Genomic DNA, 24,792 nt, shown 5'->3' on the forward strand with positions numbered 1-24,792 from the left:
TTGTCCGCTCGGTCTTCCTGGTCCAGTGGTCTGTAGTACCACTATAATGTCCCCTTTCCCTGCCCTCCCTTTAATCCTGACCCATAAGCTCTTGGTTGGCTACTCATCCATCCCCAGGCAGAGCTCCGTGCACTCCAGCTGGTCATTGACATGGAGAGCGACACTCCCTCCTCATCTTCTCTGCCTCTCCTTCCCAAAGAGTGTGTACCCTTCCATCCCAACACTCCAGTCATAGGATGTTAGATGTTGGCCTCCAAGTTTGAAAACCTACTGCAAACTGAGTTAATGGGGACATAAAACTGCTGAATGTGGCTTGCTGTGTTTTGTGTTAGAGCAGTTCTGCCACACCAGTACAGCTTTTAAAGGTAAGTTGATGACCAGTTTCTGGAGCTCTCAAAGGGAATGGTTTTGATGAAACAGGATATTGCTCTGACACATTGGCTCCTGACGTTCACTGGAGGATTCTCTGGGTAAGCTGGTCTCATGTGGCATCTCTGATCAGCAGAGCTTGTGGTTTTGGTTGTATCTTACAACTGAACAAAATTTAGCTCAGCTGATGGTCTCCTGACAATATAGTGCAGATGTTTCTTTGCGTGGTATTTGGTGCAGGAATCCTGCTGTCTGTCTTCCTTGTTTTAAGGGACAGGGTGTTTGCCTTGCTATGATAAGAGATGGAACATGTACAGTGGCTTATTTACTGTAGAGAGTCACAACCCCGTAATCAAGTTGCTAAATCTTATATCCAAGAACAAAAATTTTTACACGTAAATACAATTCTTCCTTGGCATTTTTTTTTGATATGATACTGAAGTTAATGTCTAGTTAAAATGTGTACCCTTGTCCTCCTTTCCTCTTGTCCCTGAAATCTGAAGGACTGATACTCAGTTTACCATTTCTGTAACCTGATAATTTTCTCCGAAAGAAGGTATAGAAGCATGGACAAGTGTATTGGGTGGTTTTTCTTGGTAGGGGAGCGGTGGTGTGCTGCTCTCTTTTGGTGCAGTGTTTCTCATGCAGATGCCATTGCACTGTGCAAAGCAGCACAACTGGCTCTCAGTCATGGCTCTGTGCACCGCTGGGTGCTGGATTTGCCAGCTAAGGTCACCAGGCTACACCATCTCTGGTTTTTTAACTAGTCACTTAACCTTCTAGTTGTGTAATTCCCTTCTTTTTGGTTTTCTCAGAGGTTAAGTGCTTGATCGATTTCTATGGGTGTTCAATTCCAAAATTTATCCATCAATCCCAAAATTTATCTGTGCTGCAGCGGGAATATGATTTCTGTTCTCTCTTTTTCCAAGATAACCAGATTTTGCATTGAGGGTGGTCCTGTGGTCTTAGCATGATCCAGAGCAGCTTTGTAACAGACTCCAGGCATCAAAGCAAAGCAGTTCTCTTTTTACAGTGTGAAACCTATGGTTTGCGAAATGAGCAGGAACTGAAGCTGAAACGGGTTCATCTAGGGGAGGTAATTTAACAGAACTGCTCTGAATATAAAAAACAGGGCAACCATGGAAGGATTTCTCATTTAAATTGTTATTTTTGTCAGCGGCTGACGACATACTTTGTTTGTCAAATATTTGTTGCCCATGCAGCTGTCCCTTGTGATTTCCAGAATGAAGACAGGAAGATTGTTTTTATAACATCTGTCCTGGCCTTGCAAATTCATCCCAAAAATGTAGGAGTGCAGGATGACTCGGTAGTTTTCCTGTGTTGAGACAACTAGAGCAATGGCAGCACCTAATTCAGCGTTAAAGAAACGCCTGATCTGGGTGCCTTCAGAGAGCCAGATTTTAATGCCCAACTTGCTGATTTGAAGTCACACAGTCTAGTAATCAGCATCTGATTTGTAAGGTGTCTGGAATGTGAGCCTGATTTTGTTGGGGGTTTTTTTGCTGGGGTTGTATAACACTTGATTGTGGCAACCCAAAACATGTAAATTCATACCAAGAGGAAAATATTTTAGCTGTGATCAAAAATAAGGTCTTGCTAAGAGATCAAAAATTCCTGCAAGTTAAGAAAAAAACACTTTAGCTAACACCATCTTGAAAACCTTGTGTGTTAGCGATGTTTGGCATCTCCAACTGTCTGTCTCCAAGCTGAAAGACTGCTTGTTTCAGGTAACTGGGATGTCTCTGCTGGTCTCCTTAACATCTTCTGTGTTCCGTTCCTGGCAGGGGACAGGGGCCGAGGTAGTGATGCCAATAGGAACAAGCGTCAAAGGTGGAGGGTGCCAAGGAGCGAGTGAGGTCTGCTGTGGTTTATTCAGAGAACTGAATGAAGAAAGGGAGCCCAGTTCAGCGTCCTGCCTAGTGTGAGGGAATGCTGGCAACCCCAGCTCCGAAACCTCTGCAGGGTGTTTGGTGACACATCACTGTATTACTCAGCCAAGTCTAGAAAGAAAACATTATTTCTGCTCATGTATGGTTGGCAGGAGAGAAGACAAGTCCCGCATGTGGGAAAGAGGGGGGACGATAGCACAGGAAGCAGGAAGGTGGGTGGTACGGTAACGCGTCGGGTGCTTGAGAAGTCCCACTTGCCCATCTGGATCTGTGAGCCAGGCACCGTGTCGTGATGGTAGAATCCTCGAGGTAAAATGGGCAAAATTTCCAGGGTAACTCCATCTTGGTGGGGTTTTTCCCTGGGAAAGAGTGGAGCTGACTTTGAAGCATTTACTGCCTTAGTCCATTAAATGAATCAAACTAAAGTTTGGGAAAAGTTGAGGTTTAGGGTTACAAGAGCTAAATAGGGACTTCAGAGACTCTGAGGTTTCTCCATTGTTTGTCAATATGATCATAATCAAATCTTTGCTTCCACAGGCAACCCCCTCTCTTTCATCTCTTCCTCCTTTTCTTTTGAGTGTAATAGTTTTGCTTTTCTGCAGTGTGACACTTATCTTCTTTGTGATGTCAGCTTGCCCATTTGCAAGAGCAGCCGTGGGAATTGCCCTGTTTTAAGGAAAAGTCCCATAAACTTGATTTTTATACATTGAATTCAACTGGTAGGACAAAAGATTTTTTTTTTTTTTTTTTTTGGTAAGATGGCAGGATTTGGGAGGGATTTTAAACAATAAGTTGGATCAGTCTCCAGAGGCTTAAGCAAGTTTTTGACTTCAAACTTGAAAGCTTCCTTGATAATTTTATAATTTTAAAAGCTTATTTTACCATTTGCAAATATGAACAGCTGAAAACATTTTGAAAGCCTCTTTTTTTTTTTTTTTTTTTTTTCCTCCTGGAGAGATGTCCAGGCTGCAGTACCGAAATAGGGTGTGTATTAAATGCTTGACTGGAAAAAAATGAATCATATTCCAAATGATGTGAGACAGCACTATAAATAAAACTGCAGCTGGGGGAGTTCTTACCCTACCCTCGCTGTTGGGTCAGGGTTTCCCCGGAGTTGTGAGCACTGCCAGCTGCCAGTTGGATGCTGTGTTCGTACAAGGCAGCCCTTCTGCTAAGTGAGCCGGATGAGTAACTAACGTGCCCTTAATAGCACTGTGCTACAAGAGCATTTCTCCATTGGCTTTTTTCTTGGGCTGATCTGTGCTATGCTTTCAGGAGGGAGTCCCTCTCTGGGGCACGATGGTGCTGTAGCCTGCCACAAGCTGTGGCTCTTGGACAGCTTCCAGCGCTCTGCCTGTGCCAGCTCCAGCAGGCAGAGGTACTCCCACAGTGGCAGAGGGGAATTAAGGGCATGATAAGGATGTTGGTTTAAACCTTATCAGCCTTTGCGATGACCAGCACTGCTTTCTAATGACAAATCTTTCTTCCCACAACATTGGAGAGCTCTGCCTTCTGTGGATGGCTGAGCAAGGGTTGGCCTGAGAATGTTGTACGCACTTAGGGGATCTCTTGAATATCCTGCTCAGCTCCCATCTCTCCTCCTTCGTTTCCACCCTTCAGCTCTGGCACATGGCACTTGCCCTGGTACCATTCGTTATGCAGCTGTGGAGATGCTGGCTAAAGAACCAGGTAGGTAGGGGCAGGAGGAGGTGCTGCCTTGTGTCCTGAAGACCAGAGTTTATAAATACTTGAGTTTCTACTGCAGGATGGCAAATCATCCGTGTAATTCACTGGGACAACCCTAAATGTTGTTCATCTAGTGGTTTTTCTGTTAATCGTGCAGTGGTTCTGCTCCTAACAAGTATCAGTGATGGTTGGGACAGGACCCTCAGATATGGTTCATTTAGCTCTTGGGTGAGAGGAGAAGATGCTCCCTGATAACACCTCTCCTGGGGGTGTCCAATTTGTGTGGGCAAGCACAGCCGCTCCCTTTCAGGACCAAGTACTTAAAGAAGAGCTGAGGTAACTTTTTCAGATGCCATGAACTGAGAAGCGGTTGCACTAGGAGGAGAGCACACTAATGGTTACTTATTTCCAATGGGTCTGTGCTATGGTGCTCTCTTGTCTCGGAGGCCCCATCTCTTTATGTATGAGGGGTGCTAAGGAAAAGCGTCCTGCCTCTGCCTGCAACCTGCCTTCACAAAGCAGGGGAGCATCTTGTCCCACCAGGACGGTAGCCAAAAAAGCTTGTTTCTTTTGGCAGCTGGGCCAGGAGACACCTGGCAGGTCGCTCAGTCAAGCCTGATCTTAAACACACCTGAGATCTCGGTGTCTCCCAGTTTGTCAACATCATGCAAAGGTTCAGTAGGAGGGAAGGCCAAAAGCAGAGCTAGGATTTGGCTTCTTGGTCTGCTGCTGCCTTGGCACAAGGTTTGGAGCCATGTCTTTATGTTTTTTTCTCATTTCCTGTATGAGATAAGACAGGGTGGGCTGAGCACTGATGTTGTGCAGAAGTGACCAAACGGCAGGTTTCCAAGGAAAGGAGAGAGCGTGGCAAGTGTCCTTCTTAACCATCTGGCTGTCACAGGCTGCACGGCTCTTCTTTGGAGACACTGCCAGGTCATTTATTGCCTTGCTTGGAGCCTTGTCTGGGGCTGAATTATAGGTAAGAAGTTCCTCTTCCAAACCTCACTTCTTTGATCTAGACTACTGCAAGAAATATTTACCAGTGTTCTAAAATTGTCCCTGCTGTGGGGCCCAACATTCAGGCACGAGTATGTTGCGATGGTGATTGGTTTATTTCTTTTAAATATGTTTGGTTTATGATGCTGAAGTTAAAACCATGAGGATAAAATCAGCAGGACAGCCCTGCATCTGTTTAAACCTCATCCACTGCTTATCTCTACCTCTCAATGGTCTTGCAGTATACGCTTTTTCTAGATGAAATCTCTCCAGGGTTTGCTGTCAGGCCACTGATGCTTATTTTTGGTGGTGCCTTCACTCCGTTTGATCGTGCTTCAGCTCGGGCTTCCCAAGTCATATCCCAGCTGGTAGATGATTAGGTGGGCAGTCAGTGTTTTCTGCTGAACAGCCCATTCCCAGCCAACAACCTGGCAGCCCAGTCATCTGCCACATGCTCACGTTTCTCTCTGTCTTTTTTTACTTTGGGCCTAGCTGGCGACAAGAATTTGAGTTGGTGTGTGGCAGGCAGTTTCTCAGGGTTAGAAAGAGTTTACCAGCAAGATTATTAACGTATCAGAAAAATCAGAGGGATTTGGTACCGTCTGGAGCTTACGGCAGGTAGGAGAGGTCTGACAGTGCTCCTGAAATGCCCTCAGTGATGCTTTCCTAAGCTCCAAAAGATGCCAGCGTGCAAGATAAAAGCTCTGAGATGCATGCACAGTGCAGGTTTACAGCATAGCAACGTGTTACTTTTAACATAACAATCTCATTACGTCAGCCATATAGGAATGTGCTAGTTCCTGCATCTTCCCAAGGCACAGACATTATCGTGGTTCATCTCCTGCAGGACAGATCCAGCAGATCGGCACTTTGCAAAAGCAAGTGTGCGGCTGGAGTTCCTACCAATGCAGAGGGTGTGAAAGAGAGATTTGTATCATGCAGGTTCATTTCTCCACACAGAAATATTAGTCTTGTCTGTTGTAGTTTGCAAACAAATTTCAAAATACTTGCTTTGTGCTTTTTGGAGTGTGTGATCACCAGGCAGGAGTTATGCTGCAGCAGGGGAGGTTTCACTGCAGGGCTGAGTGGTGGCAAGCCGTTGGGAAGGTGATTTTGGGCACTTGTGCTTTGCTGAGGGTCCTTGGCCAGGTGACACATAATTTCCAAGCAGCGCCAGAGCTCAACTAGGAGTAAATGCAGCAGAAACACACCCCTGCATCTTGGGAGAAGGGATTATTTTTGTCACCTAGATCTTCTGCGGGTGCTCATTTCGTCTTGCTGCTGAAGCCTGAACCCCTGGGGACAGCTGGAAATTAAATCACGGTGGTGCTATCTCACCTTTGCAAGCTCAGAGTGTTCAAACATCTTTTTGACAACCCCCTGCAAAAAACCAAATCACTACAAAATACACAAAACAAATCTTGAGCTACTTATTTTCCGAGTCACCAGGATGTGTTGGGCTTGCTCACTTTTTCAGTGCCAGGGCTAGAGAGGTTTTGGGTTTTCGGTTTTGTTTTGCTGTGGTACCCGGGCTCTGTGTTTCAGACAGTGTCTTTTCTGTCCACTACATTCTGTCCCCCAAATAATTGATTTTGTCCTTTGAAACAACTGCCAAAAATGGGAATCGATGTCAGAGATCCTCTCTGGTGGCTGCAGCAGTGAAAATGGGAAGTGAGAATCCTGAAGCGAGAAGATGTGTCACTGGAGGTGGCTGAGACAACAGCCCTGAAAATCTTTTTAGCCCGGGACTTCCGGTCAAGTCATATGGGGGTGGCACGGCGTGGGAATCAGTCACCTTGGGCCAATTCTGGAGCAATTGCTTCTCCCTCCCAGAGCTTCTTCTAGGGCAATCTCACAGTCGTGGCACTGACGTTGAGGCTTGCTGAGGCTCTCACCTTGGAGGCGAGATTTGTGACCATTATTATGATTATTTTGGACACAGCTATTCTTACCAGTACATTAAAATGTTCTGGAGAGGGGTAGCTGTTCAGTGTGCCCACAAGCAATTGTAGGTGGCAAATTTGCTGACATAAAGATGCTAACTTTGGAGCCTTTCACTAAAATTGGATTGAAAATGGGCATGAGATTCTGAGTATAGTTATAAATCGCTGTGGTGGGGAATTGGTCTCTGCTGGGATGCTGGCACCTCTAACAGATAATAAAAACAGGTGAGGAGAGGAGGGTATTTTTTCCTCTTGTGTTACAGAATAATTTTCACCCAGATTTCTGTGGAGGCAGAGCCCTCTGTTGCATACAAAACACCAAGTCCCCAATGAATGCTTATGCCTTTTGCTGAATCATGTTACAGTGTTAATGGCCCAGCAAGCAGAGGGGAAAAAAAAAAATCAGGCTATTTTGCTAACACGTTTAAAAGTGACCTTTTACTTTATTGTCTTTCCCATTCCTCTTTTTTTTTTTTCCTTGTCAAAATTTTTTTCTTGGACACATGAAAACGATCAATTCCCTGCTGTGACTTCAAACATAGAAATATTTATATAGCAAGATGTAAATCATGGGAAAGCCTAGACCTGCTCTTGTACTGGTGATATGAAACGGATAAACCTATGGTTGTGAAGAATCCGACTGGGGAGAAAATATTTATAACCTCTCTCCCTCTGGAGACTTTTCCTTTGGCTGCCTCGGTTGGAAATGTAATCCTCACAATTAATGAGGTCCTGCAGGTATTTTATGTGCAAAAAGTCTTTGTTGAAGTATCGTTACTGGAGCTGCAGGGCACAGCAGCTTAGTCTGCGTCCCAGCAGAGAGGCTGGGGCTGCTCTGCCTACAGCAGGTCGACGTTAGGAAGAACAAAATTTGGGCCTCTGGCTCAGCATCGTGCTGGTCACTTGTTTGTGACGTTGGGTGTGGTTTTCTTTGCCACCCATCCCACCGTCTTCCCTGGCTGGGTCCTGGTCTTGCTCTGCTCAGCCCTGCTATGTTGGTCACTGTTTTGTGTCCAAGCTGCAATTATTAGCAGCTGTGTTATGTTAAACACTGCAGGTAAATTAGCACCTTCAGTTGCTTTTGTTTTGCAAGTGTAATTAACACAACAGGCATGTCTGCCTGTATTTTAAAATGTCAAAGAGGCGGGGAGTGTGCTGCCTGGATCTCTGTGTGGACTCTGTGTCCTCCCCTCCCTACCTGTGGGTGGATCAGTCATCTGGCAGCGCTCCCGCAGCAAAGCAAGTCACCTTCTGCTGCTGCCGACAGCCATGGACGCGAAGGCATTGCCACAAGAAGCGCTCTGAGAAAATACTGTCTTGAAATAATACACCTGTCATGTTCAGACAGAAATCCAGCTTACACCAAAGTACCAAATCGCTGAATTTCACCGCAATGGCTTGTGCAGATTTTTGATGGGTTTGTGTATCTCTCCCTTATATTAGTCCCAGCTGAGATTTTCTTTTGCAGGGAGAGCAACGAGGTAACAAAAGTGGTTTGTTTTGCTTTGTTTTCATCAGGGATCAACCAATGTGGTTTACCAAGCCCATCACGTCAGCAGGAGTAAGAGAGGACAAGTTGTCGGTACCAGGGGTGGATTTCGAGGCTGCACGGTTTGGCTAACAGGTATTTTCATCTGGGCTTGAAAGCATGGCTTCATGTGTGAAACTCACCTGCTTACCTGAGTATGGCTCGGAGGTGGGGATTTGAGATCCACAGAAAACATCAGCATTCCTTGTGAACTGGGAATTGCAAAACATTTACATGTGAGAAACGCTGACACACAGTGCTGCCGCAGCAAGATACTTTCCCTGGCAGCTGCTGCCCACAACTGATGTTTTTATGAATTTCACAGCTGTTATAGGGCTCCTTTGAAGATGTCAGAAGCCTTAAGGGTCACACTTGTTGTTCACAAGAGCATGGCAGAGGAAGCCTTGGCTCAAATACAGCCAGTCCTTGGTAGTGAAATGTGCCTGGGGTTGTCCAAAACAGTATGTGGATGTTTTCATTCTGGGTCGGTGGGAAGTTTATTGAGACACCTAAGTTGACTGTGTTTAAAGTGACCAGGTGAGCAGCACAACAAGGCAGTCATCTTGTCTGAAAAAGAAATCCTCACAGACGGAGCGTTGCAGGGGAAGCAGTTCTTTGCACAGCCAGTGCAGGTTTCTTAGGTTGTTTCTCATTTCGTACACCTTCCAACGTGTTGCCCTTCTCTTCTGCTTTGATAGATAAACTCATTGTTTGGGGATTAGGGGCTGCTAGTTGCATTTATTTTGCTCCACTAATATTTGCACAATTCTGTCTTTTGCCACTTGCCCAGTTGTTTCTTTGCTTGTTTAATATTGGTATTTTCTTTGACTGCCAGAAGGTGTTGAAAGAAGTACTTGGAAGAGTTTGTAAAGCCATTCTGATTTGTCTTCATATCGGCTTATGTGCTAGATGTTGGATTAAAGCACATTTCTGTTTTGTTCTTTTCTTTAATTTCAAAAAGGCGGTCAACACCTAATCTGCTTTAATATCATTTCTGAAGCCAAAAAAGCTATCTGAAGGCATTTTCCTTCTTTTTCAAATACCACTCAAAAATCTTGTGTCTGAAAGGTTTGAGCTTCTTTGGCTGATGATTATTCTTTGAAATAGACAGTGATCTTCTAACTTTCCATCAATTTAGTTTTAAGAGACTGTATGGAAGGACATTTCATTGCATGGACTACACGGATTAAATAGAAGGGCATTTGAATGCCCTGCATTGCCAGCTCAGAGAGCTATCAGTTAGTCTGTTGTACTACAAAATCCGAAGGCACAGCCAGCAGGCTTCATCTCTGCCCAGCCAGGCTTTCTCTCCAGTGCAAACACGACTGTTCCGCATCAGACCAAAAGTCCACCTCACCCAGTGTCTTGTCTCCGTGAGCAGTCAATAATAGGTGCCATGCACAGGGTATAAAAACAGGTGAGCAGATGATGCTCTCTCCATAGGAGATTCTCCAGGGCTAAGTGTTTCCTGAGACTGGTGTGGTGTTGGGAGGTGTTATCTCTCCTCAGTCAAGGGCCTCTTCCATCTCAAGGAGTTTTCAACACGTGGATCCCTTCACCCAAGGGTAAGGAGGAGTTTGGTGCTCCAGGTGCACTTGCCGCTTTCTGACACGGCCAGTAGCAAGTGCTTTTTTGTGCAAGTGGATGGAGTTGGGATGGGAAGCAGCCACCTCACTTTGGATGGTTGTCTTTCTGGCTGATGAATCCAGGAGATGCACTGCTCGTCTACACAACCATCCTGCTGCTGCTCACATGGATCTGTGGGTGCTGCTCCTGCAGAAGAAGGTGTCCGTGGATGCAGAGGGGCAATTGCTGCTGTGGGAGCCTGTCCCACCCCACACAGTTACAGCAAGAACATCTCCTTGGGTTCAGTCTGGGAGAGCAGTTGGCTGTTGATAGGGGAACAGGAGGAGGAAGATGCTGAGAGACTCACAGGCAACAGCATCCTTTGAGGGTTCCCCTGCTTACTGGTACCTGTTTGTCCCACCATGGCCCACCAAGAGGTACTTTTGCAATACTGCTGGGTTGAACCTCTCCAGATGTTGGGATATAGCAGCTTTTCTCATGGCATGAATGTCACCCCTTCAAATAAGAGAGGGGTTGGCCATGGCTCTCTGGTGGTAACTGTGTGCTAAAAAGATGAATCCAACTTCCCTACCTCATTCCTTCCTTAAAGCAACTTCAGACAGAAGGAGGTATTGCGTTATACTGTCATTTTCACTCTTTTGACCTCAAACCTGAACTTCACTTTTCTGTTTCAAACAGGCCTTTCTGGAGCTGGAAAGACAACCATTGGCTTTGCTCTGGAAGAGTACTTGGTCTCTCATGGCATCCCTTGCTATTCCCTGGATGGCGATAACGTTCGGCATGGCTTGAATAAAAACCTGGGGTTTTCAGCTGGGGACCGCGAGGAGAACATCCGCCGCATCGCGGAGGTGGCCAGGCTGTTTGCTGATGCTGGGCTCGTCTGCATAACTAGTTTCATTTCTCCTTTTGCAAAGGTAAATCCGCTGCATCATATTCTGCTCTTTTCTGGGCAGCCTTGATCTCGTGCTTGCTCTCAGGGAAGAGAGATTTACACAGAGAACTTCCTATATGTGCCATCAGATGCTTCTCTATTCTTTTGTAAAGCACCACTGATATACAGAACTACGTGCAATCAGTACGAATTCCTGGAGGGCAGTTTGACGTGACCTCTTTGAATATATTCACTGTTACAAATTGATTAAAAGCTAAGAGAAGTTTAGAATGCCCCTACAGAGGCTCCTACTACTAACTTGTTAGGAGGCAGAAAAGGGGCATAGAAACAATAAGCTGTCATCGAGCTATCACTGCTCTGTTTGAAGAAGTATTGATTGTGTTTTTACGCTTCCTGAGGATACCAAGTAGCTGCCATTATCAAGCCGATGCAAGCAGTTCCTTTTTTTTCACACAGGGTAGATAATTATTCACATCCTAAAGTTCTGCTGTCCTGCCAGACAAAGAGATCTTCTTGATGTTTCAGATGGAAAAAGCTAAAAACAAATCAAAGTTTTAGATTTTTTTTTTTTTTTTAAATTATCTTAAAAGAAAAGGGGGAAAGGAGATGAAAAACCCTCATTAGAATTAGTATAAATTTAATATATCTATACTGGAGACAAATTTACCTATGTTGAATTCCAGAGCACGTCATGTAGTGGGAAGGTGCTTGCTGCAACTCGGACACACAGGATTTTCCCATCTTTCTTCTAACAGGATCGTCAAAATGCACGGAAAATTCATGAGGCGGCTGGACTTCCTTTCTTTGAAATCTTTGTAGATGCTCCTCTAAATATCTGTGAAAGCAGAGATGTGAAGGGCCTGTACAAAAAGGCAAGAGCTGGAGAAATCAAAGGTATGGAAGAGCAAGCTCTTATTTTGCCTTTTGCTTTCCGAAGCATTGGATAGCTTGTCGTTGCAGCTCTGCACACAGAGGTGGGTTACTAAAGGCTCTTTGTAGGGCACTAGAGTATCCTGTTTCCCTGATTTTGCTGTCGCAAGTGTCACTTGTAGTGCCTCGTATGGCTGAGTGCTCACTCGTTGTTTGTACAGCTTTGTTGGCTCTAGGGCACCGAGAATTATATTAAATAAATTTAGTTTGGGTTTAATCATCTGTAGGATTCACGGGGATTGACTCAGAGTATGAGAAGCCCGAATCTCCTGAACTAGTGTTGAAAACGAATGTAGCGTCGGTGTCTGAATGTATTCAGCAGCTTGTGGAGCTCCTCCAAACACAAGTAGGTCATTTTTAAGCCACTGCCACCGGCTGCTTGTAAACCTGCTTCTGGATACTGAGTTTTTGGTGTGCATTTAAAAAACAGCACGTGACTTACAATTGCTGTCTTTCTCTTTCCTTCAGAACATCGTGCCCCAAGGCTTGATTAAGGATGTTCTCGAGCTGTTTGTGCCCGAAAATAAACTCAATAGTGTCCGAGCCGAAGCAGAGATGCTGCCATCCGTAGAGATCACTAAGGTATCATCATGTGTGGATGCTGTGCTGGATTCAGTCGTTTAGCTGTTTGAAGGGGACAGAAGCTTTGACAGGGGTGTTGTTACAGGGGCCTGTGTTCCGCTGGTAGCTGTGTCCTTGTGTGGCTGTGGTTTATGGCGAGCTGAAGCGCGGTCCTGATCCTTAGCCGTTTTCTGCTGTGCCTCCCCCCTGTGCTGTCGCAAGCCAGGGCTGCCAGTCTCCCTTGTTGTGTTAGTACAGCCTCTCAAGCAGTTGTGCTATGAAAGTACCTGAGTCTGGCTTTAAAAAAAAGAAAACCCCAAACCACCCCTTGCCACAATTTTCTTCACCTTTATAAATGTCCTGTATTTGAAGGACAAAACAATTGGGAGCGCTGTTACAGCAGAAAGGAAGGAAAAGCAACCTCTGAGTGTGACCTGGTGACAGGAGTGCCATTTGGGTTTCTTTTGCAGCTGGATCTGCAGTGGGTGCAGGTGCTGAGCGAAGGCTGGGCCACTCCGCTGACTGGCTTCATGCGCGAGGCAGAGTACTTGCAAGTGATCCATTTTGGCACCCTGCTGAATGGTACGAATTCCCACACTTTGTGTTAATGCTGGGCGGCGAGCCGCTGCGGGACATGATGCTCACCCTGCGGTGCCTCGGCAGGCAGCCGTATGGAGAAGCTTAATGCTCAGTCACATCGTCCTCCTCCTTTTCCTCTCGCGTGTAAAATGCGAGGGCTCGTAAAGGAGTGCGAGGGCCAGGAAGCCATGCTCCGAAACACATCAAAGGGTATGAAAGGTGGCTCTGTCTGGGACCTGGCTCACAGCTTTGACGTCTCACACAGTGCCGATCAAACAGTTTGGGAGCCATTGTGTAGCTCTTTTTATGCTTGGTTATACTAGGGTAAATAAAGATGCCATCTGAAGCCAAGTAAGCAGGGAAGCTGTCAGGCTGAATTTGAGGTGGGAGAAGGTGGCAGCCGTTCTTTGGAAACAGGAGCAGAGCCTGATTTCACTTTTTTTTTTTTTTTTCCTGTTTTCCTGCTTATCCATTACCATAACTTGAAATAAATCAGATTTATCTGTTGGTTAGCAGTATGTTAGAGGTGTTTCATCCCTACAAAAGGCAAAGAGTATTCAGGCAGTGATCATCTACAGCTGAGACGGGGGTGGTAGATATTTCTGTCCTGTTTCTCATCTGTAGATGCTGTTGCTGTGACTTCACCTGCATGGAGGGGGTTTTGTAGACCTGATAGAGATCTCTGGCCTTGGGGATCTGGGATCTTGCCTAGCGAGTCCCTTTGAGTCTTGCCCTCCTTCTAGAGGATCCCATGGTCTTGCAGGGCAGTGACTTGCTGCTGTTACTAGGATTTGGGCACCGTGCAGCAGCTGCAGAGCTCAGGACTGCTTGCTTTGGACCAGAGCACTGTCTGGAGGTGGGACACTTCTGCTTTTGGACATGTCATAGCCTTTTACCTCTTGTCTAGAGTGCAAGCAGTGTTCAAAAGCACATGTCCTTGTTACCAGAGCCTGGTCTGTGTTTTTTGAGCTTGCCTGTTGTGCCTGGTGAGGTTGCAGAGGTGCCCTATGATGACCGTGTTGCTCCAGAGCTCCACACCTTGTACCAGAGGCTCATCTCAGAGATAATCTGTTTTTGGGGTGCTCCCCCTCAACTTTGTCAGCATCACTGAGCACAGCTCCTGTGGGGTCTGTGGGCATACGTTCAGGATTTGTAGAGCTCCACGGGGTCAGGGACAAAGCCTAGGACACCAGCTTTTGGAGGGGGATGAACTTCCAGAGCAAGGTCTTTCTAGTAGAGGGCATCAACATCAGTCCATGTCCACCTTGTCTCCACGGAGGTCTCCAGACTCAACATCTGCATGGTCAGGCCCGCAGGGTGGCATCTGGGCAGGAAGGAGAACATCTCTGCTTTGCTTGGATAAGCTGTAGTGGAGGGTTTCCATCTCATGGTGCCAAGGCTGCAGCTTTGCTAAAGAGAGGTTTGAGGCAGGTCTTTCCAGAGCCATTGGTCCAGCTTTTTTGCCCTGGGGAACAGGTGATGGTTTTGGCAGTTCCAGCTGTGCCTGGAAGGGCTGCAATTGTTTGGGTGGACTTGTGCAAGTTAGTGCTCCTCTCACTTGAACTTTGAGCAGGAAATCCTACTTCCTCGATACCACCAACGGCTGGGCGGGTGAGGTGCTTTGTGTAGGGCCATGATGGCCACCAGGAAAGAAGGTGGATCTGCGCATCGTAGGACAACAGGAGTGCTGCAGAGTCTCCAGCACTCCGCTTTTCCAAACAGCGACGCATGCCTCTGTCGGGGCTGGATGACAGCGAAGGCGGAGGTGTTGTACGTCGCTCCCAGCCGGTGTGACCCATGTCACACGGGTGAGCTCTGGAGAGGCCGGGGCAGCGCTGCAGGGGACCGCGGCCGCCCCAGCAGGCAACCTGCTCGCGAGAGGTCTAAAATGAGCAGCTTTGGTTCTTGAAATGGCTACTGGAACTGGTGCCCGTGAATGTTAATTGTCTTAATTGTGTTTGTGTTCTCCCAGGAAGGAATCGCTCTGTAGCTGGTATGTATATAACTGTTCTTAGGTTGTACGGAAATTACTTCAATTTAGATTTTTTTGCTATAAAGTAATTTTTTGAGATTTACAAAAAAAGAAAAATTATTAAGATTAGGCACAACCACAGTCTGTTTATGATTCAAACGATTATGATGTGGCATGACACACCCTGTGTCCTACCGACCGATCTTCACAAAAATCCCAGTTGTGTAATTTTGTAATAACCTTTGCTGGAGTGATTTTTTTTTTTTTTTTTTTTCCAACTCTGCAATTGCATTTGGAACAGGAGCATCCTCAGCTTCAGCTCGTTTGTTGGTTTCATAATCCAGCTTTTCCCATGCTGACTTTATTGACTGATCACTGGTTAATATAATTTAAATGTATGAAGTTGATATTGATTGGCTCCTGTGTGACTATAGTTATGATTGTTCATGAAGGTGCTTGAAAATTGCTGTCTGGCAGATGAATGATCCCTAGTCATGAATTAAAAGTACATGCAAACATTTGAATAAAGATTTTTTAAAAAAATCTGCATCATAGTCAAAATCCTCAAATTAAGACTCTCAAGGGTCCAAAATTATTTCAGTCAGATCAGAACAAATTGAATCAGTGATTTGTTCATTCTTGTTTGTGAATGGAAACCCACGGGAGAGACTGATTCTTTTATATTAATACCGGGATATCCAAGGAGAGGTGGGAGGACCTTAGTGGAGGACTGGGAAACTGGGGGAGTGGGGATAAAACCAACACGACTTTGAGGTATTTAGGGACAACACTGAAATGAGAAACTACATGTGCAAATGTAGACTTGCTGTATACATACAGGAAATAGATTAAAAATGGATTCTGCAGAGATATAAAGGAGGAGGAGTAACAATATAGAGCTATCCAGAAAAAAACCAGAGAAACAAAGAAAAGCGTGACAGTGTTTTCCCTCTTGGAAGAGGCAGTTCAGTAAGTGTGCAGGGAATGAGATGCCCTGGGGAACACCAAGCCGGAGCCATCTTAATAGAGATTATTCTCCTGGCGGAGGAGGTAGGGGTTATATCCAGGGTTGCATGTTCCAGGTATGTTTAATTTTTCAGAGAGACTTTACAACAAGCTAACTGAGAAGAACCAATTTTTCAGGGGTGATAGAGAGTCCAGAAAGTAACTAAATGCTCCAGGTGTCTTTGAGACATCTCTGACCCAAAGATAAGGAGCTTTCCTATTCCACTAACGTTGCTATTTATTAGTGGCACAGAAAAAAATGGGGCAGTGAATAAATTTACATGACTGATGGTGAATCCCCGAGCTAGTCCTGGAAAATTTGGCTCTCCAAAGGTAGAACGTGTGCTTCTGAAAACCTCTGCTTACCTGGTGCCCAAGACCGGTGCCCAAGTCCAGTGCTTGAGGCTGGAGGACATTAAAATCTCCCCCTCTCTTGCCAGACGGTGTGGTCAACCTGAGCATCCCCATCGTGCTGCCGATCTCCACGGAGGACAAGGAGCGGCTGGAAGGCTGCGAGGCACTGGCACTCAGCTACGCGGGGCGGAGGGTGGCGGTCCTGAAGAACCCTGAGTACTTCGAGCACAGGAAGGAGGAGCGCTGTGCCCGCGTCTGGGGCACCACCTGCACGAAGCACCCGCACGTCAAAGTAGGTTTCTCCCCTTGCTGCTCTGGGAAACCTGGCCAGGATGGGAAATGGGGGCAGGGGCTGGAGAACTGAACCTCTCGCAAGTTTTCGAGGGCCTGGGGTGTCCTATCTGCTTTCCAAACCCAACTCCTTGCTGGGAACCATTGCATCCCAAGCAGGCAGGACTGAATTTTTAGGCTCGCGAGTTAGTGCTGCACTTGCCGCTTAACAGGAGCGTCAGATAGTAAGCACAAGGTGAAGGGGAAAACGAGCGTGCTGCTGAGGAGCTGCTCCTTTCATTCACTCATCTTCACGGTGTGCCTACATCCAAATGTTTTTAGCATAATCACCAACTTAGCCCCCAAAGTTTCCCTGCGCTTGGGATGTGACGATCTTGGTTGATGCTGCCAAACGCTAATGCTGCAGATCACTGACTTGTGCTCCTTTTAGCTACATCTTACTCCTCAATTTGTCTTGTTGGCTGCCAGTACAAAACAGACTGTTATATTTTTACAGCTTATCCCTTCCCGCTTACTCTCTGGCAGTACAAAGAACATCATCCCTTAGAAAGGAAGAGCTCCAGGTTATACCGAGTGACTTGAGTGGCCTACCTGAAAAGGCTAAAGCTGTGTTAAATCTTTTCCCCTACCTTAAAATACCTCTTTTAATTATTCAGAAGCAATTGTTCATCTTGCAACAGGCTTATTCCTCCTGCATATTCCCAGGAGGAAAGAGCGAAGAGTGAGGTGAAGGAATGTCTTGTGCCGTAACTTGTAGGCCCTTGGCTGCCAGAGAGGAGTCCAGCACTCAGCCAGATGCAGCAGCAGGGACTCGGGTGGCTGACACCTTGCTTTACAGAGTTGTCTGCTCATGACATTCAGTTCACATGGTCACTGTAAGAAAGTTCTGCTTACAATGTGCTGAACGAGAAGGGAAGTCACCCTGCAAGTGGAGTCAACCCTAACACTTTCAAAAGAGACTGGGAAAGGGAAAAGGAAATATTTTGCTGTCCCTTCTGTAATGCACGTGTGTGTTATTCACAGATGGTGGTGGAAAGCGGAGACTGGCTGGTTGGTGGAGACCTGCTTGTGCTGGAGAAAATCAAATGGAACGACGGGCTGGACCAGTACCGCCTGACACCACTCAATCTCAAGCAGAAGTTCAGAGAAATGAATGCTGGTGAGTGTCTTCGTTAGCTTTTCTTGCCCCACCTGGCACCGGGAGATTTGTGTGATCTGTGATTATTTGCGCTTAAGCTTGCAGCACTTGCCAAATTGCTTCTGTGTGCTCCCAAAGTGGGACTATTAGGGTGGGGTGAGCAGTAAGAGGGACGCAGGGCATGGCACAAAAAAGGGTGTGGGGTCTCCTTGGTTAAGGACAGTGCTTGTGATGGGCCATGTCCAAAATGGGCCTCTCCAAGCATGGGACTGGAAAGTGTTGAGCATCCTGCTGGTGTCCTCCCTGGCACCTCACAGCCTCTGTTTCTGCATCCTGGGCATTTAAAGCCCTGTGCTGACGTGCTTGGCCTTCGCACATCAGGGACAGCTCAGGTACCTTCTCCCAGGTGTCTATCACAGCAGGCTGGCAGGCGTCAGGCACCTACCCTCACTTTGGGGAGAGAGCGTTTGCCTTCCTGCAGGTGCCATTGAGCTTGAGAGGTGGCAGGTCACTTCAGAAGCCAAGGAACTCGGTGGAGCTGTCCAGTGGCTTGTAAAAACATTGTAGGAGAAGCTGATAGGGCTGAAATTGGCCCCAAAGGAGGGATGTGCAATGAAAATAAATTTGGCAGAGCGATGAAGAGGCACTGTACGTGTATGAAACACTCATCTCGGGTATTTAAGGTCTCACTCACATAAAGATAGGGCACACGTCTTATGACACACCTATCTTATGACTGTGTCAAAATGTGTAGTGTGCAAGTGAAGCCGCAGGGTCTGATGGTCAGCACAAGCCTGTGACCCTCTGAATGTTTCCTTTTTAGATGCTGTCTTTGCGTTTCAGCTGCGCAACCCTGTCCATAACGGGCACGCCCTACTCATGCAGGACACACGGCGCCAGCTTTTGGAGAGGGGTTATAAAAACCCCGTGCTCCTCCTGCACCCCCTGGGAGGATGGACCAAAGATGACGATGTCCCACTGGAATGGCGGATGAAGCAGCACTCAGCGGTTCTGGAGGAGCAAGTCCTGGACCCCAAGTCGACCATCGTTGCCATCTTCCCTTCTCCCATGCTTTACGCTGGCCCCACAGAGGTAATGTAGCTGTTGGCTGCTCGCAGCGACAAGGCGCGAAGCCCGTCCGTGGGGATGCCTGCTGCCAGCCTGCCTGTGCAGCTCCAGAAGGCCACGGGGAAGGGAGTCAGTAGCTGTTGCCTCACTATTAGCTCCCTCTGTGGTTCGCCTGCAACTTGCTGCAGCAGCCGTCTCCCAGCAGATCTCGGTGCTGTGGGCTCCTGTGCTTTCAGAAGCTGTGTGGAGAGCTGGGGAGAAGGGGGCAAGAAACAGACTTTACCGATATGACCTTTTTCTCTGTCGGGCAGGGATGCTCATTTGATTTCCCCCAGTGGTTTCCCTTCAGTCCCTAAATCAGTGGGATGAAAGTGGTAGATGCTGAAGCTCCCCTGAAGGAGGGGGATCTGCGGGCAGCCTTTGACTGTGTGGGGCTCGAGGGCTGGTGGACAGTGGTTTTGCCTGTTGAAAAAGCAAACTGCTACCTCCATTTGCTGCCAGATTGGACCAAGACCAGTTCCCATCCTCAGTGTTGCCCTTGAAATATGTGTCCTTAGGAGAACCGTGATGTTGCATCAGGTCCAAGTAGTGGAAGATGAGCCTGGGCGGCCTGATCGCTGTGAGAAACTGCAGCAAGGCTACTGACGCATCTCCTTCCTTCCTTCCTTCCTTCCTTCCTGCGTGTGGATCACCAGGATCTCTTTTGTAGCCCAGAGCAGGCGGCTCAGTCGCTGCTCAGCCCTCAGCCAGTGCTCCTTGTGTCTGTCCTTTGCAGGTGCAGTGGCACTGCCGAGCTCGCATGATTGCTGGGGCAAATTTCTACATCGTGGGGCGCGACCCCGCAGGCATGCCTCACCCTGAGACCAAGAAGGACCTCTATGAGCCCACGCAGGGAGGGAAGGTCCTCAGCATGGCACCGGGCCTGACCTCAGTGGAAATCATCCCCTTCCGGGTGGCTGCTTACAATAAACTCAAAAGGGCCATGGATTTTTATGACCCAAAAAGGTAATGCAGGCAGCAGCATCGCTGTTTCTTCAGCCTGTGCAGCGCACGTGGCTTGCAATCGCGTCTGGCTTGCAGCTTGTCAGGGGAGAGGGAAAAGCAGCTGGTGTTCCTTTTAAGGAGAGGAATGGGGGAAGAACCCGTGAAAGCCACCTACTTTCCCCTCCAAGAGTTGACACCACGTCAAGAATGGGTCGCATGAAACTAAAAAGATGCGCCTTTATAGCCACCAGGGAGGAGAAGAAACACGGTCTGGGGCCTACGTGGCAGTAGAAATACAGCCTCACACAGCTGGAGAGGTGCATTATGTACAACTCCAGCTCCTCTCAGAAGAGGAGCCCTGTTCCTGCCGGTTGTAAACCCGGGTGTGAAGCTGCAGGCAGGTGCCACTGGTGCCAGGAGGCTTCCGCCCACGTGCTTGGCAGAGCGGAACAGCTGCGCTGGGGACAGCTCAGGTCAGTTGTGCTTATTTCACCCCTGTCTCTGTTTCACTCAGGCATGATGATTTTGATTTCATCTCGGGAACACGCATGAGGAAGCTCGCTCGTGAAGGTGAAAACCCACCGGACGGCTTCATGGCCCCCAAAGCTTGGAAGGTCCTAACTGAGTACTACCAGTCACTGGAAAAAAAGAATTAACACTACTCCTCCCTAGAAATACTTGTATTAAGAGTGAGCAATGATTGATTGATTCCTTATGACACAGATCAGTTACCTGGCATTTCCAATGCTCTGACTGTAGGATTTTCCTGCCAGGGTCAGAGTGTTTTTTACTAATCAGAAATAGAGCCTGGTCCTTCTCCCCTTGAAGCTGCCAGGAGCGTCCCCGTAGGGCTGGAAGGGAAGAGCAGCGTGCCCGTCGTTCCCAGCTGAGTGTGGCTGCAGGAAGCCCAGCACAGCCTCTGGATGGGCCAGCTGGATCGTTTTGGTGCCGCCAGGGCCGTGCACCGACCCCCGGTGCAGAGCTGGGACCTCAGCACAAGGATGAAAACGTGTCTGTCCCCTGCATGGAGCAGAACTAAAGCAGTGCCTTTCCACTACCCCTCGCCCAGCGCTGCACGAAGAGGCAGGAGCAGCTGCTGAAGTGAGGAGGAGTTGCTGCTGCTGGGGTGGGAGAGGGAAAAAGGGCACTTGATGCTCAGATCCAGTCACTGCCCTCCAGGTTGTGCCTTTGGCAATTTCTGCTAACACACAGTGGGGTTTTTTTAAACATCCATTTTTAAAAGGATTTTTGTATAATCATCAGTCTTGACCATCGCCAGTTCCTTGCGGCCAAGACAATTGCTCACTGTTCTTCCTTTCTTCCTCCTGCTTGACCTCTCCAGTCAAACCTGGGCTGACCATTACTTGTGCTCCAAGGTCAGCGTGCTGTGAGGGCTCTGCCATGGCGATCCCTGCCCTTAGAGCCTGGGGGGCCCACGGGCAGGGGAGGCTGTCCTGGGAGCTCTCAGAGTCAGGGATGGATCAGCTTGAGGGCAGCAAGCAAAAACTGGGGGTGCTGTTTATTCCCAGCTGAGTGTGGCTGCAGGAAGCCCAGCATGGCCTGCAGCACGTGCTTCTGTAGGTATCCTCCCACCTGGCTGGATCGGATCCCCTTTTCCTCTGCCTGTGCCTCTCCTGTCCAAAAGGTGAATTAAAGGCAAACCAGCAAAATCCCAGTGTGAGGTGGGTCTGAGTGGCTGTACCCAGTAAACAGGGCGAGGGATGGCTCAAGCGCTTGCCATCATCCGTACCCACAGCCCTGCATGGGTACAGGTGACCTGGTTTTACTTTGCGTCTGTGGGATGGCAATGCTGGCTCTACCTGGGAGATGGCCAGAGAGTGGCTGCAAAGCCCTTGGGTCCCTCCCCAGCCGCGCGAAGTGCTGCTGTGCGATGGTGTCGAGCTGAGAGCCAGTGCCTGGTGCTGCTCCCAGCTTTGGCTCGTGGAAAGTTACTGCAGCCCTTGCCTTCTTCCGTTTTCCACTCCCAACGTGGACTTTGCCGCTGTGCATGAGGCTTTTCCACTGACTGGCAGCTCCTGTGGTGACCTCTGTTGAGGCTGAGCAGCGTGAGTCAACACCGAAGCTTTCCCTGGCCCTGTCTGTGTCTCGCCCTGAGCACGTCCCGCTGGGACCGGTGCATGTCTTGGCCGTGGTGGAGGCTTGAGTGCAACACCTTGCGTGACTGGGAGCCCCTCAGCTGCCTGCCTGCCCCTTCCCATGCCTCAGTGTCCTGCCTGCAATCAGCAGAGGCGTTCCCAGGGAAAGGGCTCATCCTGGGGCCCTGCTGTGCCAGCGGGGAGGAGCGCGCCACCTCCCCGGCTACCACATTGGGGTGTGAGTAGGAGCTGTGCACTTGTTAGTTATTGCAACAACCTGAATTGATGATTTTTGTACTCATCCTTTTTAAGTAGACGCTCCAGGACCAGTCAGAATTGTTTCAAATGAAATGGAATTAGCGCTCTCCTCTTCTTGTACTTTAATTACAAAGGGATCTACACTTAGTAAAAACAATCATGCTTCTGCTTGTAACTTAGGATAGTGAGCTGCATTGCAAGCTACAACCTGTTTTGCTGTGGCCATGGCAGTGTCCAAGACAACATAGGTGATTGGGAATACTTTTGCAAAAAGTCTTTTTTCATTTGTCAACTGGTTCGGGTTTCGTTGGTTTTGTGTTTTGGGGTTGGGGGTGGTTTTTTTGTAATTTTTTTAAATATTCAGATCAAAAAGCCCAAAGCTGTATTATACCTCAAGAAAAATGCTGCAACACCCGTGTCAGTAGCTGAAAGCACGCTGGTGCTTTCTACGCTCAGGCCCTCTGGCAGGGATCTGGAAGACAAAAGCAATACTCCCATTTATGATTGCAATATTTGTAATTTCTGAAGTAGTGAAATGGTGCTGTTGCTACTTGTCTTAAAATAATCAGATTGTTAAAAAAACCCTAACCCCTGCCATAAATCCAAATGGTTACAGCAAAACACAAATGTTCTATCATCCTATTAAAATAGCGTAGTGTACTGATTACCTCTGATTAAGAGTATGTGGACTGGGATTTTTTTTATAGTGTATTTATTAAAGACATGAGACTGGAATTTGTACCTCAACTGATGCATCTCATGATTTAACATATTCTGAACTTGATACTCTTGCTACAAAACACTCACTTTTAGTACAAATAAATATTTATATGTGTAACCAACTCTCCCTTTGTAATTTTTTCGGGTAAAATTACAACCACACGGTTCACCTGGGACTGTGACAGGTCTGTAGCAGTCAGAGCCCCCCACCCCGTTGCAGCCTTGGGTGGGGTGACAGGTGGCTCAGCCAGCAGGGAGGGTGTCCACAGAGCCCATGTCCTTTTGGAAACCTCAACTAATTTACCTTTTTCGCTGTCTGGGCTGTGTAACTTTGAAGAAGTCACATTTAACTAGGATAGAAGCACACTGCCTTCTGCTGCCCTGCATTTCTGGGCTGTTTAACCTGCACTTGAGCACCTTTTTGCTGCTCAAACCCTGCAGGAATAGGCAACGGTGCTGCATCGCCTGGTCTCTTCCCAACGGATTTACTCTCAACAGGTCACGTGTCTTGGTGGGTGCCGCAGCCTGCGCTGCCCAGGGAGACAAGAGGGCAAGGCTGCGAGCCCTGCCGGCTTCTGTGCCCTAGGGCTGGAGGCCCTTTGCTGCTGGCCCACCCCAGCGCAGGGCTGGAGGTTGGCCACGGGCTGCGCCATCTGCTTGCCATGCCAGGACTCCCAGCACCCTGCCTGCACAGAGCCCTTCCCTGCAGCGCCCTGCGCCTCACCCTCAGCTGCCGCAGCCCAGTGGGTCCCAAGCACCAGCCAGGGAAAAGATGCCCTTGCCCAACCAAGGCTCAAAAAAAGCTGTATTTACAGAAGTCAGACATGGCCACACTGGGGAATGCTACAGCAAACAGATCAACAATTACACAGAGCCAGCCACCACCACGTTTAGTTACCTGGTACTTAAGCTTACTCCAACAGTTTCTGTTCATGCTGCAGTATCGGACCGGCAAGATTAGCTCCTTTACAGCCCAGGGACAATTTAGGTGTGGCCTGTAATGTACACACTGCCTACTAGTGACTGCTACAGCTGAGCAGGTCCTAAACGTGTTGTTTGCCTGCTGGGAATGTCTATGCCTCTTCCTGCCAGAGGATTCGACCTTTAAAACCCCCAAGAAAGACTCATTTCAGATGAAACTTCGCATTACAATCCAGAGCTCAGTCCCAGAGACTGGACCGGCCCCACCCCACACCTGTGAAACAATGTTCCATTTGAACACCTGGCCCTAGAGCTCGCCCCCTCTCTAGGGAGAGGCAGGATCAAGCGGTGAGGAGCCTGGACCAAACCGCTGGAGACATGGAATTAAAGCAGCCACGTTCTGTCATGATAAACTATGCCACTTTCCCAGCCTTTCTAGCAAGCTGCCAGGAGGATCTCTGCTTTGAGGAGGGCTCTCAAAGCAGCAGCAGGAGCAGCCAAGTATGGAAAAGTCCTTAGAAAAGCAGGAATTGCAGTCCGGCTGCGGGAACTGTCCTCGGGGGCCATTAGAAATAAGCCCTCGTGCCTCTTCCCCACAGTGCCTCAAGCCTGCAGCACTGCATTGCAGGCAGGGGGGTAAAGGCAAGATCCAGACAGCACCTGAACAGCCAGGTTTTTGGAGAAACAGGCAAGGAGATGGGAGCTCAGCTGGTGGCCAGAGGATGCCCCTGGAGTCTGTGAACAGCCAAGGGTTTGTTCCCCTTCCTAGCCGCTTGGTTTGCTGTTTAAGGACACACTTCACACACACTACTCAAATCCCCGAAGACAGGTTCTTCAGCCGCTGCACTCAGTCTTTACCAAGGAGGAAGCCCCTGAGAAAAGGAAAAAGGCACAGGACAAGCTGCAGCGCTGCACCAGCCTGGAATTTCTGAGGTGTAACAGCCACCAAGAGGGGCTGGGAGAACTCCAGAGCCAGAGCAGGCACTGAAAACAAACCAAGTAGC

General features: G+C 48.1%; 1 protein-coding gene across 1 annotated transcript in view; it reads left to right on the top strand.

The window, feature by feature from the left end:
• Nucleotides 1–20,449, top strand: part of PAPSS2 (3'-phosphoadenosine 5'-phosphosulfate synthase 2) — a 29,345-nt gene extending 8,896 nt beyond the window's left edge. Inside the window, exons 4-15 of the mRNA XM_086467311.1 lie at nt 8,423–8,528; nt 10,698–10,933; nt 11,667–11,805; nt 12,069–12,187; nt 12,310–12,423; nt 12,873–12,984; nt 14,954–14,974; nt 16,399–16,604; nt 17,627–17,762; nt 18,565–18,833; nt 19,585–19,814; nt 20,308–20,449. Coding sequence (XP_086323437.1) covers nt 8,423–8,528; nt 10,698–10,933; nt 11,667–11,805; nt 12,069–12,187; nt 12,310–12,423; nt 12,873–12,984; nt 14,954–14,974; nt 16,399–16,604; nt 17,627–17,762; nt 18,565–18,833; nt 19,585–19,814; nt 20,308–20,449 — 1,830 coding nt within the window. The remainder of the gene's footprint in view (nt 1–8,422; nt 8,529–10,697; nt 10,934–11,666; nt 11,806–12,068; nt 12,188–12,309; nt 12,424–12,872; nt 12,985–14,953; nt 14,975–16,398; nt 16,605–17,626; nt 17,763–18,564; nt 18,834–19,584; nt 19,815–20,307) is intronic.
• The last annotated feature ends 4,343 nt before the right edge of the window (nt 20,450–24,792 follow it).

The sequence above is a fragment of the Leptosomus discolor genome, chromosome 6 (assembly GCF_034619465.1).
Source record: "Leptosomus discolor isolate bLepDis1 chromosome 6, bLepDis1.hap2, whole genome shotgun sequence".
In the NCBI taxonomy this organism is placed as follows: Eukaryota; Metazoa; Chordata; class Aves; order Leptosomiformes; family Leptosomidae; genus Leptosomus; species Leptosomus discolor.